The sequence below is a fragment of the Lithobates pipiens genome, unplaced genomic scaffold (assembly GCF_037356315.1).
Source record: "Lithobates pipiens isolate NorthernLeopardFrog02 unplaced genomic scaffold, aLitPip1_a1.2 Scaffold_28, whole genome shotgun sequence".
NCBI classification, from domain to species: Eukaryota; Metazoa; Chordata; class Amphibia; order Anura; family Ranidae; genus Lithobates; species Lithobates pipiens.
The window spans coordinates 63,466,994-63,479,489 of record NW_027507789.1 but is presented as its reverse complement, the minus strand read 5'-3'; the positions used below and the strand labels follow the sequence as shown (position 1 = coordinate 63,479,489).

The 12,496-nt window shown below is 53.1% G+C and overlaps 1 protein-coding gene across 2 annotated transcripts; it reads right to left on the bottom strand.

Moving 5' to 3' along the window:
• Window positions 1-5,283: 5,283 nt before the first annotated feature.
• Window positions 5,284-11,496, bottom strand: LOC143935435 (integrase/recombinase xerD homolog). Of its 2 annotated transcripts, none has more exons than XM_077459306.1 (2): window positions 11,340-11,496; window positions 5,284-8,120 (listed from the first exon to the last, which is right to left on the bottom strand). In XM_077459306.1, exons 1-2 carry the CDS (start codon window positions 11,458-11,460, stop codon window positions 7,144-7,146), a joined length of 1,098 nt encoding a protein of 365 aa, XP_077315432.1. In that variant the 5' UTR covers window positions 11,461-11,496; the 3' UTR covers window positions 5,284-7,143. The 2 variants fall into 2 exon arrangements, with proteins under 2 accessions (XP_077315432.1, XP_077315431.1); XM_077459305.1 differs by lacking the exon at window positions 11,340-11,496 and adding an exon at window positions 10,695-10,931 and having other exon boundaries at window positions 5,285-8,120.
• Between the last annotated feature and the right edge of the window lie 1,000 nt (window positions 11,497-12,496).

Below are 12,496 nucleotides of genomic sequence, written 5' to 3'. Positions count from 1 at the left end.
CTGAGTGGGGCTATGGATAGAGGAGTGTCGGCGGCCACGATCGACCGGAAGCTGTCGGCTTTGGCTTTCTTATTCAAATGGCAAGGACAAAGGGATCATACGAAGGAGTTTTGGTTGCGGCAAGCGGTCAAAGGTTACAGGAGGGCGCACAAGAGTAGGGATGGGAGAAGGCCGGTGTCTTTTAGCCTCCTTCAAGGGTTGTGCCGGGTGGTGGCCGGGGTCTGCAGTTCAGCGTATGAACAGGCGCTGTTTAGGGTGGCATTCGCCCTTGCTTTCTTTGGTGCATTGCGGGTGGGTGAATTGGTTAGCCGGTCAAGAACAACGGCAGGGGGTTTGGCGCGGGGGGGTGTAGAGCTGGGCCAGGACAGGGTTCGCATCTGGATCCGTCGGTCCAAGACTGATCAAACTGGGAAAGGGGTTGCTGTGGAAGTGGCTAGGATTGCGGAAGGAGATATTTGCCCGGTGAAGGCAGTGGACAGATTTCTGGCGGTGCGACCGGCGGTCGCGGGCCCCTTTTTCATTCATTTGGATGGCTCTTCACTGTCCAAGTTTCAGTTTGTAGCGGTTTTTCGGAAGTGCGTGAGGGCGTCTGGTTTCGACCCGCTTAATTTTTCTTCCCATTCCTTTAGGATCGGGGCGGCTACGGAGGCTTCCAGGGCTGGTTTGGGTTCTGCGGCGGTCAGGAGGATTGGGCGGTGGGATTCTGATCGTTTTAGATTATATGTCCGCCCACATTGGTTGGGGTGAGGGAGCGGGTTGGGGACTGGGTGGGGGTAGTGGGGTGTGCTTTCGCTGGGTGTGAGCAGTTCTAACCCCCCCCCCCTTTTTTCCTATTTTGTTTTTTGTCGTTACAGGTTATGAAGTTGGTCTGGTGTGGATACTGGGGCCATTCTTTTGTGTTCTGGGGTGCGAAGAGGGCCGACATTCGGCCGAATGGCAGACAACTCCGCATACCTCGGCAGGAGGCACAAGTACGGTGGATTGGGGTTCCGGGCATGCGGTGGAACAGGGTCTTAGGAGAAGTCCGTAGATTCGCCAGACTGGACAGGCCTCCGAATGTTCTGTTGTTTCATGTTGGGGACAATGACATGGGGGCTAGGTCGATGAGGCAACTGATCCGGGACATCAAGTGTGATTTCCTGAGGTTACAATCGGATTACCCGGGAATGGTCATGGTCTGGTCGGATATGGTGGGCAGGTCTTCCTGGCGTTGGGCGTTGTCCGATAAAAAGGTTGACAGGGCCCGGGTGAAAGTTAATAAAGAAGTCAGCAAGTTCTTCATCAAAAATGGGGGCCTGGCTATCCGCCATAGGGAGTTGGAAATTGACACCTGGCGGTATTTGCGGAGTGACGGAGTCCACTTGAATGATGTGGGTACTGATATATGGTCTCTGGGCCTTCAGGACGGCATTCAACGTAGACTGTGCGTGTGGAGGTGCTCGAAAGGGTAAGGGGTTACCCCTTTCGGGCTGTGGCGGGTCAGGGGTCTTTAGATGAAGAAGTGTGGTACAGGTAAAAGGCCTGTTGTACCCATCCATGGGATGGGAGTGGTTGTAGGTACTTCCAGGTTACGAGGGTTTAACCTGGAAGGGTTTAAAACGGGTAGGTCACTGCTACAGTTGGTTATTGCCTCCGAGACAGGGGTTGCCGTCTGGAGGTCAAAAGGTTACAGTTAAAGTTGTAGGCAGTGACCAATTTGATGTTAGGATGCTACGTACCCATGACCCCTTGGAAAGGCTGGGAAAGTTATTTTCGTATTTAATGTTGATATTTATTAAAAGATTATATTTTGGTTATTTAATAAAAATGTTTAGGCCTGATGGCCATTTACTCCATAACCTGTCCAGTCATTTTGTTTAAGAGGGACAAGGTTGGGAGGGGGCGGGAAGCCGGGTTTAAGGTTACGAGGTATATATAGAGACAACACTGGGTTGAGTCCTACAGATGTCAAGGGAGTCCCGCAGCTAGCATCCACTAGGGGGAGGTAGGCGCAGGGACGGCATGACATGTGCTGGACTGCACAGTCGCCGTTTTAAGGGAGGTGTGGCCGCTTTAAGAATGTGGGGTGGGCGGAGCCGGGGGGCGGAGCCACGGCGGCCATCTCGTGCCAGCAAGGGGCAGTGTCATCAGTTGCAGAGCGGAGGAGGAAGGAATCCCCACCCACCCTCCCTGGGTTTTGGTACGGGGTTGTTTGGTCTCGGGTGCTCGTTTGCTTCATTGAGCGGGTCAGGGGTCTTTAGATGAAGAAGTGTGGTACAGGTAAAAGGCCTGTTGTACCCATCCATGGGATGGGAGTGGTTGTAGGTACTTCCAGGTTACGAGGGTTTAACCTGGAAGGGTTTAAAACGGGTAGGTCACTGCTACAGTTGGTTATTGCCTCCGAGACAGGGGTTGCCGTCTGGAGGTCAAAAGGTTACAGTTAAAGTTGTAGGCAGTGACCAATTTGATGTTAGGATGCTACGTACCCATGACCCCTTGGAAAGGCTGGGAAAGTTATTTTCGTATTTAATGTTGATATTTATTAAAAGATTATATTTTGGTTATTTAATAAAAATGTTTAGGCCTGATGGCCATTTACTCCATAACCTGTCCAGTCATTTTGTTTAAGAGGGACAAGGTTGGGAGGGGGCGGGAAGCCGGGTTTAAGGTTACGAGGTATATATAGAGACAACACTGGGTTGAGTCCTACAGATGTCATGTGAGTTGCTCCTTACATGATAAGTTTGCCTCCAAGTAGTTTTGGTCTTCTGTTATTTCTTCCTCTTTTGGCTTATTGATGAGGACCAACCTTTTGCTTATGCCAGTGTTATTCCCAGTTAGGATACTTTAGCGCTTCTTAGGCCACAGACACTTTCCTAGTGCATCCACTGTTCCAGTACTTCCTCTATGGAGATTTGAAAGACCCTGTTAAGATCTTGGCTCCCAAACTCCTATAAGACCTGTATCCATTTGAAAAATAGTCTTCCCTCTGTTGATCTGGCAGTGTGCCAAGTTAACAAATCAACTGACATTTCAGCAGAGGATGCATCTGTTTTAAAGGGTTTCAGCTTAAAACTGCTGAAGCGGCAGCTTCCCTGTCCCTGCAGGAGAGGCAGCCGACAACAGAAGCTCCATAGTAACTCTATGGTAGGCAGGGGCGTAACTATAGGGGGTGCAGCAGTCGCGACCGCAACTGGGCCCTGTGATGCAGGGGGCCCATGCAGCCCCCTCTACATATGGCGGCAGCAGCATAGGCAGCTAGGGGTACCAGTGCACCATGCACATGGGTGGCTGGAGGTGGAGGGTGACTAGCAGAGCTCCATGCTCGACTATTGCGCTGGCTGCTCTTTAGTTGTGCATTCCCCGCATGACCTGTGTCCTCGGCCGGCTCCTCAGAGTACCCCTCTCCTACTCCATGCATTGCCACTCAGTCCGATGTCTGTTCTCCCCAGCCAGAGTCCCCCCCCCCCCCCGAGTCCGGCCAACACTGCACTGCATACTTCTCCCGGGTAAACAAACTTTAAACAAACAGATGCAGTGCAGCCCTATGAGAGCCCCCCGGAGGACACTGCAGGCTTGTCTGCCAGCCCCCTCCTCCCCCGTCCTACATAGATGATGAAAGGTCTTTCTGGGAAATATGCTGATCGCCTGTCCAGCACGCTGGATGGAGCCCAGGCCAACATGGATGAGTGCGCGGCCTACAGTTTGGTCATGGTGAGTGAGAGGACCTCATCCCCCACACACTATTACATACCCCCTCCATCTCCCCCTGGGGACAGGGACCCCTTCTCATGTGGGGACAGGGATCCCGACCTCCCCTGGGGACAGCGACCCCTTTTCCCCTGGGGCAGTAACTTCATCTGCCCTGGAGAAAGGGACCTCATCTCTTCTGGGGACGGGGACCCCATCTGGCCTAGGGACAGTCCCCCAATGGGGCATCTAAAAATGTAAAAAAAAAAAAAAAAAAAAAACTACTGATACCAGTGGTGGAACTACAGGGCTCACAAAGGTCATACCTGTGACCACACCCTGGAGTTCCACCGCCGGACTCAAAGGGAAGGGCCCTGGCTAGGGTTCAGGGGGGCCCTTCATGGTTTCTTGCATCGGGGCCCTGAAGGTTCTAGTTACGCCACTGATGGTAGGGTTGCCACCTGTCCAGGATTCACCCGGACAGTTCGGGTTTGGAATCATGTGTCCGGGTTTCAGACTGCCTGAAACCCGGACACATTATTTAGACTGGGCTATGTCTTCCCAGCAGGGTTGCTGCATGCAGTTGTCTAAGCTGAGAGTGACAGGGTTCTCAGGTCACCCCTTACATCAGAGTTCCCCTTTACACCAGAGGTCACAGTGTTTCCCCTTACATCAGAGTCCTCTCCATACATCAGAGTTCTCTGTGTTACCCCTTAAATCATGGTTCCCAGAGCATCCCTTACTCCCCAGAGTTCTCCCTTACATCAGAGTCTGCAGAGTCCCCCTTATAGTGAAAGGGAACTCTGCGAGTTCAGATGTAAAAGGGGGCCCTTGTTATTAACTTCATATGATTAGAAATGTTATTTAATAGCAAAATATATGTATTAAAACAAATTGCTGTGTGCCGCTAAAGTGTTCGGATTAACTTGAAGAAAAAGTGGCAACCCTACTCTATGGGTGACGTCACTTCCCAGCCGTTGTCGGCTGTCTCCTGCACACAGCTTCCACTGCTGGAGACCAGGCTGGATCGGCTTCAGAAAAGGTATGCATAGCCATTTTTGCTTTAAAGGATTAGATTGGTTAGTAGATTTATATATAGTTTTAGGCTGAACTTTAAGGATCCAACCCATGGAAACCCTGTTCTCATTGGCAGGTCCTGACTTTCATTCTGTCTTAGCTGTGATAATGTGTAATGAGCCTAATGCCCCGTTCACACCTCGCGTAATGATTTTTAAAGTGTGTCACGCATATTACAGCTAGCGATTTTTAACACTTGAATGGGCTGCCCTATGCATGTTTGTCATCTAAAAGAAGCTCCTGCTCCTGTTTGGGCGACAAGCTTAGCGCAATTTCAACTACACTTTTTTCTGCGATTGGCTCCCATTCTGTCACTTTACAATCACGGCAGAATTGCGCTGTGTTTGGGGTGCCCTTAAGATTAACAGCACTCAAATGCGCATCACAATTCTGTCCACGATTTTCATGACTAGTGTAGTCTGAATGTTCCCCTTATACTATTCCTTATCTATTAGAAACGAGACCACACCATAGGTTGGAGTAAACTGGCCACAACAGCCTTTATTAAACATAACTCAAAATTACTCCAATAACTTGTAAATATGAAAATATATAAATATATAAATAATATATATAAATATAAATAACTTTATTAACATTAAACCACATTTTAATTAACATTAACTGCCCATTCTGGTGATCTCTGACGGTGACCACACTTAAGCCAATACCCAATCACTGCGGTACACCTGACCAACTTCCCAAAGGCCTCCACCTGTGACCGGTCGGAGACAACTTCCGCCAGTGAACATAACCGTATTCCCTCCAACGTTCAGGAATACCCAGAGGGGCCGATCGTTAGATGAGCCCCCCACACCCTCAGATCCCTTCTGAGTACCTGTCTACCGTCAGAAACCACCAGAAAACACACCGCCAACACGAAAAACTTTCAGCTGCCGTGACAACCGATGAAACCTGCAAAAGAAGAAAAAGACCAGCAACAAAACACCACAAACAAACACATAACAATAGGGCGGGAGGGTGGGAAAAACTGCCTCCTCTGTGTCACACTGGGCTCTGAATGATTCCTTAAAGCCACACCTCTCCCTTTATGTGACCCCTCCCCTACACTGAACTTGTTTCCTGCAAACCTTTTTCTAAACTCCACCCATAAAGCTTAACCCTCTGTGTCCCTCATCCACACTGTCATGTCCAGCACTCCTTATATCATTGCATTCATAATCCGTGCTTCTCTTGACTAGTGTAGTCTGAATGTTCCCCTTATACTATTCCTTATCTATTAGAAACGAGACCACACCATAGGTTGGAGTAAACTGGCCACAACAGCCTTTATTAAACATAACTCAAAATTACTCCAATAACTTGTAAATATGAAAATATATAAATATATAAATAATATATATAAATATATAAATATAAATAACTTTATTAACATTAAACCACATTTTAATTAACATTAACTGCCCATTCTGGTGATCTCTGACGGTGACCACACTTAAGCCAATACCCAATCACTGCGGTACACCTGACCAACTTCCCAAAGGCCTCCACCTGTGACCGGTCGGAGACAACTTCCGCCAGTGAACATAACCGTATTCCCTCCAACGTTCAGGAATACCCAGAGGGGCCGATCGTTAGATGAGCCCCCCACACCCTCAGATCCCTTCTGAGTACCTGTCTACCGTCAGAAACCACCAGAAAACACACCGCCACAGCCCGAAAGGGTGACCCCCTCAACCTTGAGGGCCGCCCCACACCCGAAGAGCTTTCTGTATGCCCTCCTGTAAGCCAAAGGACCAGAGGTCAATCCCCACATCCGATAGATGAACGCCATCCCGCCTAAGATAAAGCCCTACATTCACCTCCAATTCCCTGTGTCTTACCACAATGCCCCCGTTCTGCACTACAAACCGCCCAACAACCTTATTAACCCTAATCCTGGTTTTCTCAAGGCTGGCTAAAGACCTGGCCCCCCGCCACACCGTTCTGGCCACAATGTCTGACCACACCAAAATGGTGCCCGGGAAAAGGACTCGCATGCGCAACACATCAGCCTTGATATCCGCCAAAATGTCCTTCACTTTCCGAACTCCCAGGTCATTGCCCCCCGCATGAACAACCAGCACATCCGGGGGCCTATCCCTCAAAGCGAAATGCTCCACCTCCCTCATGACACGCTCCCACCTCATGCCCGGGAAACCCAACCACATCACCCTAGCTACCTCCCTGGGGATACCTAATTGCCTGCCTGCTGGTAGAGAATCACCTCTCCTGGCCCCCCAGCAGACGTACGAATGCCCCAGGATCCAAACGAGGCGTTGAGAACCTCCATCTGGAATGAAAACAAGAGAAATAACACAACAACCAAAGGAATGTTACAAGCACAGTCCTCCCCCCCATAAATCCCACAGCAAACAACCCCCAGCCGCACCCTCCTTACCCCAGTAGCAACTGCGGCCGGACATAGGACCGGAACCTCCGGGACTCCCATCTACCAATCCGGCGAACCACCGCCTCCTCCAGCCCACATCGAGCCGCCTCCGTGGCCGCCCCAATCCGAAAAGAGTGGGACGCGTAGTCCCGCTCATCCAAACCCACCGCCCTCAGGCATTGCCGAAAGACTGACACAAACTGAAAACGGGATAGAAAAGAGCCCTCCTCGTGCACCAAAAAGGGGCCCGCCCTCCCAGGCCGCACCGCCCGGAAAGCCCGTACCGCCGCCACCGGGCACACTACCGAGCCCGGCAGGGCGAGCAGCGTAATCGCCACTCCCTTGCCCCGTTGATCAGTCTTAGACCTACGCAACCGTATACTCACCCGATCCGCAAACACCTGCACATCCTGATCCAACAGACCCCCAGCCACCCGTTTTGAGCGACACACCAACTCCCCAATCCTAAAAGCCCCATAAAACGCCAACGAAAACGCTGCCGTAAACAGGACGGTCTCGTAAGCAGACGAGCAAACGTCCACCAGCCGAGAACAAATTGCCACCAGATTGTCAAATGACACCGGCCGGCGCGCATCCCTACCCTTCCAATCCCTCCTGTACCCCTTCAACGTTTGCTTCACCCAAAAATCCTTCGTCCCGTCCGGCTCCCCCCACAGTTTGAACAAAAAGGCCAACCCCGCCAGCTTCCGCTCAATAGATGCGGGAGACAGGCCCGTCTCAATGTTCCGGGCAACCCAGTACAATACCACCCAGCGCCGGTCGGAGCCCCGACCAGCCACTCCAACCTCCCGCAGGAACGCCCACCATTCCGCCCACACTCTAGCATAAGCGGACCATGTAGCCTCACTCAACGACCTTTTTAACCAACCTGCGGCGATTCCAAGGGAAGTTCCCACATCCACCCGGGGCATGGCGCCCCCGACTCCTCCGCTCCCGGCGCCAGCTGCCGGAACTTGTCCCACTGAAAACGAGAGAGCGAGTCAGCCAAAGAATTCTCCACCCCAGGTATGTGCACAGCATAAACGTAAACATTGAGCCGCAAACATCGAAAGACCAGGTGTCGCAGCAGCCGGATGACCGGGGGGGAAGAAGCAGTCATCCGATTGAGGACCTGGACCACCCCCATGTTATCGCAATTGATGCGCAACTTCAAATTACGAAACTCCGCCCCCCACAACTCCAATGCCACCACTATCGGGAACAATTCTAGCAAAACCAAATTGCCCAACAACCCCGCAACCTCCCATGAGCGTGGCCAAGGTTCCGCACTCCACCGACCCCGGAAAAATGCCCCATAACCCGTTGAGCCAGCCGCGTCAGTAACCAACTCCACATCGAAGTTGCTCACTGGCCCCGACATCCACATAGCCCGCCCATTATACGACTCCAAAAATTCATGCCAAGCCCGCAGGTCCTCCCGGTGTTCCCTTCGCAAACGCACGAAGTGGGTAGGGGCGGTTACCCCGGCAGTGGCCCCCGACAGCCGTCGGCAGAACACACGGCCCATAGGGATGATCCGGCAAGCGAAATTCAGCTTGCCCAACAGGGACTGCAGGGCCCGAAGCTGAACCTTCGGCCGGCCCTGCATGCCTGCCAACTCCGCCTGCAGATCCCGTAATTTATTCTCTGGCAATCGACACTCCATTGCCATAGAATCAATCACGATTCCCAGAAAACTCAATTCCGTCACCGGGCCCTCCGTCTTATCCCCCGCCAACGGCACCCCGAACCTGCCCGCAATGTGCTGCAACGTGGACAGAAGAATCGCACACACATTGGAGGCAGGCGGGCCCACGCACAGAAAATCATCCAAATAGTGGATGACCGACTCCAGGCCCGAAACATCTCTCACCACCCATTCCAAGAATGAACTAAAAGCTTCAAAATAGGCGCATGAAATGGAACAACCCATGGGCAGGCACAAGTCCACATAAAACTTGCCCCGCCAATGGCATCCCAACAGCCGGAAGCTGTCCGGGTGGACCGGCAGAAGGCGAAACGCCGATTCCACATCCGCCTTGGCCATGAGGGCCCCACGACCATACCGCCTGACCCACCGTACCGCCGCGTCAAAAGACGTGTAGGAAACCGTACACGCCTCCGGGTCAATGAAATCATTGACCGACCCCCCTTTCGGAAAAGACAGGTGATGAATCAAGCGAAACTTCCCCGGCTCCTTCTTAGGAACTACACCCAACGGGGAGACCACCAGGTCCCCCCACGGCTGCACTTCGAAAGGACCACCCATCCGGCCCAGCGCCACCTCTTTACCCAATTTATCATCCACCACCCCCGGGTGATCTAAAGCCGAACGCAAATTCCTGGCCAACGGCGGCACCCCTCCCAAAGAACAGGGAATCCTAAAACCGTCCCGAAAACCCAGAATTAACCCCCGCGCCGCCGCACCATCCGGATACCTATTTAGGAAAGGAAGCATCCTTCCCAGGTTCACCGGCGTCATCCCTTTTTTGACCGGCGGCCCCGGCCCGCTGACCCTTTTTGAAACAGCGGGACAGGGGGTGGGTGCCGCCGCACCCGGAGCACTCATGCTTGAAGCGGCACGCGCCTCCGAATTTACAAGCCCCTTCATTGAAGGGCCAGCACACCCCCCACTTTTTTCCGACCGGCAGTCCCGAGGAAGACGCACTCCCGGCCCCCCCCTGAAGAAACGGAGTGGGCGCCCGCGGAGCAGACATAAGCCTCATCCAGAGGCTTATGTCCTTGTGATCCCACCGCAGGTCAGCCCGCACTGCCTTACGCTGACGAAACTGCTCATCATAGCGCAGCCAAGCCAGCCCTCCATACACTCGGTGAGCCTCCCCAATCGCGTCCAGGTAACAAAATAACGCCGAGCAATGCTCGGGGTTCTTTTCCCCTATCACGCTAGCCAAGATAGCGAATGCCTGAAGCCAATTTGCAAATGTGCGCGGGATCAGCCGATACCTACGTTTTTCCTCGTCGTCCTTCTTGGAACTGTCCGGCTTAACCCTGTCCAAATTAAATTTCTCGAGGGGGAGCAAAGAGAAAATCTCCACATACTCACCCTTGCCGATCTTGTCCCGCACCTCCTGCTTCAAATGCGCCCCCAATGGGCCTTCGAAACAAACATAAACTTCGCACCGGGCAGCATCCGCGATCCTAACCAGGTCAGACCGCGCCCCCGGATCCGCGGGCACCGGGGGGACCCCCGAGCCCACGGCCCCCGCATCCATGCTCCCCGACACCGCAGCAGGCGGTGAATCCCGCGCAGGAATGACCTCCGCCCCCCCGGCCCCCCCCACATTACCCATCCAGGGGGCCACCTGAGGCGACCCGGAGCCCCCAGCAAACTTACCAACCAGGGCCTGCAGCCCCCCCAACAGCTCCTGCAACTGACCTGACGGCCCCCCCGGGGCCACAGGCCCCGCCCCCTGCGCTGAACCTGCCGCAACCCCCCCCAATACGTCCCGGGATCCCGTGGGTACAGCACCCCCCTGCGCCACCCCCATCAGATCCCGCAAGGCATCCGCCAGCAATGTAGACTCCCGCAACTTACCCGGGCCCCCAGGGGCCTCGGCGACCGGTACCGGTCCGGGTGCAGAAAAGGACCCCTCCTCCTCCTGGGACAGCTCGCTCTCCGAACCGACCTCTCCAGCACGCACCGGGGACGCGGCCATCCCCCTGTGCTCCGCGCGGTCCATCCGGTCCCTGCGATCCGGGACTGCAGGCAATGTCCTCCTCCCCCCGCCGCCCCCGGCATGCCGGCGTCTAAAACCAGCCCTGCCAGGCACCTTGGCAGCCTTCTGCGACCCACCCTCCCCCCCCGCCAGCATGTGACCCCCCCGGAGCGCCCCCCTCCCCCCCACCGCGCGGATGCTGGCCCCAGACCCAGCATGCCGCAGATCCCCCGCCACGTGCACCCCCCCTTGGCCTGCCGACCCAGAGCCATCCACACTCCCCCCCACCTCCACCGGGCCCCGTGCGGTCCCGGCGCCATTTCCATGCGGCCGCGAAGCCCCGCCCCCCTCCGGTCGGCGGCGCAACGACCGCCCGGACCGGGGGGAGCCGAGAACCTGCCGTTTTGCCGGGGGGACCGATCGGTCCACCCCCGGGCTCCGGGAGTCACGAGGCGGCCGAGGAGTAGGCCCAGGAGAAAAACGCGCCGGAGGCCGAGACCTCCGCGCGCGCAGTGGCACCTCACCTGTCCCGCCGCCGTCCACATCGCCGTCCGCCAGGTCACCCACACGTTCCCGCAGCCAGTCCGCTCCGTGCACCTCCGCCGCCCGTCGCAGCCGCGCGAAGAGTCCCTCGAGGTCCGCCATAGCAGAGGAGCAGCGAAAAAACTGCCTCCTCTGTGTCACACTGGGCTCTGAATGATTCCTTAAAGCCACACCTCTCCCTTTATGTGACCCCTCCCCTACACTGAACTTGTTTCCTGCAAACCTTTTTCTAAACTCCACCCATAAAGCTTAACCCTCTGTGTCCCTCATCCACACTGTCATGTCCAGCACTCCTTATATCATTGCATTCATAATCCGTGCTTCTCTGGTCTTCTGTCAGCTCACATGCAGGGGACACTTTGGTTAAAGCGTAACACTACTTTTGTTGAGAAAAAAAAACCGTTCCCCTCTGGATGGTCTATGTACAGTACAAGGATTTTAAACGTCACTTCTGCCCATAGCTCCTAGACACATTTTTTTTTTGTTCTTGATTTTTTTTCAAACAACTTTTTTTTTTTATTGCATTTTAGTGTAAATATGAGATCTGAGGTCTTTTTGACCCCAGATCTCATATTTAAGAGGTCCTGTCATGCTTTTTTTTTCTATTACAAGGGATGTTTACATTCCTTGTAATAGGAATAAAAATGACACAATTTTAACCACTTTCAGACCGGACCATTTTGCTGGTAAATGACCAGAGGTCTTTTTACAATTTGGCACTGCGCTGCTTTAACTGGTAATTGCGCGGTCATGCAATGTTGTACCCAAACAAAATTTGCGTCCTTTTCTTCCCACAAATAGAGCTTTCTTTTGATGGTATTTGATTGCCTCTGCGATTTTTATTTTTTGCGATATAAACGTAAAAAGACCGCAAATTTTGAAAAAAAATTATATTTTCTACTTTTTGTTATTAGAAAAATCCAATAAACTCAATTTTAGTCATACATTTAGGCCAAAATGTATTCAGCCACATGTCTTTGGTAAAAAAAAAAGTCAATAATTGTATATTTATTGGTTTGCGCAAAAGTTGTCACATCTACAAACTAAGGTACGTTTTCTGGAATTTACGCAGCTTTTAGTTTACGACTGCCTATCTCATTTCTTGAGGTGCTAAAATGGCAGGGCAGTATAAAACCCC

What these genes read in the sequence shown, in the direction of transcription:
- LOC143935435 (XM_077459305.1), bottom strand. Translation starts at nt 10,839, where the DNA reads ATGGACCGCGCGGAGCACAGGGGGATGGCCGCGTCCCCGGTGCGTGCT. An exon ending in CGAGGCCCCTGGGGGCCCGG is followed by an intron (nt 8,121 to 10,694) that starts GTAAGTTGCGGG and finishes TCTCGTTTTCAG; the next exon opens with TGGGACAAGTTCCGGCAGCT.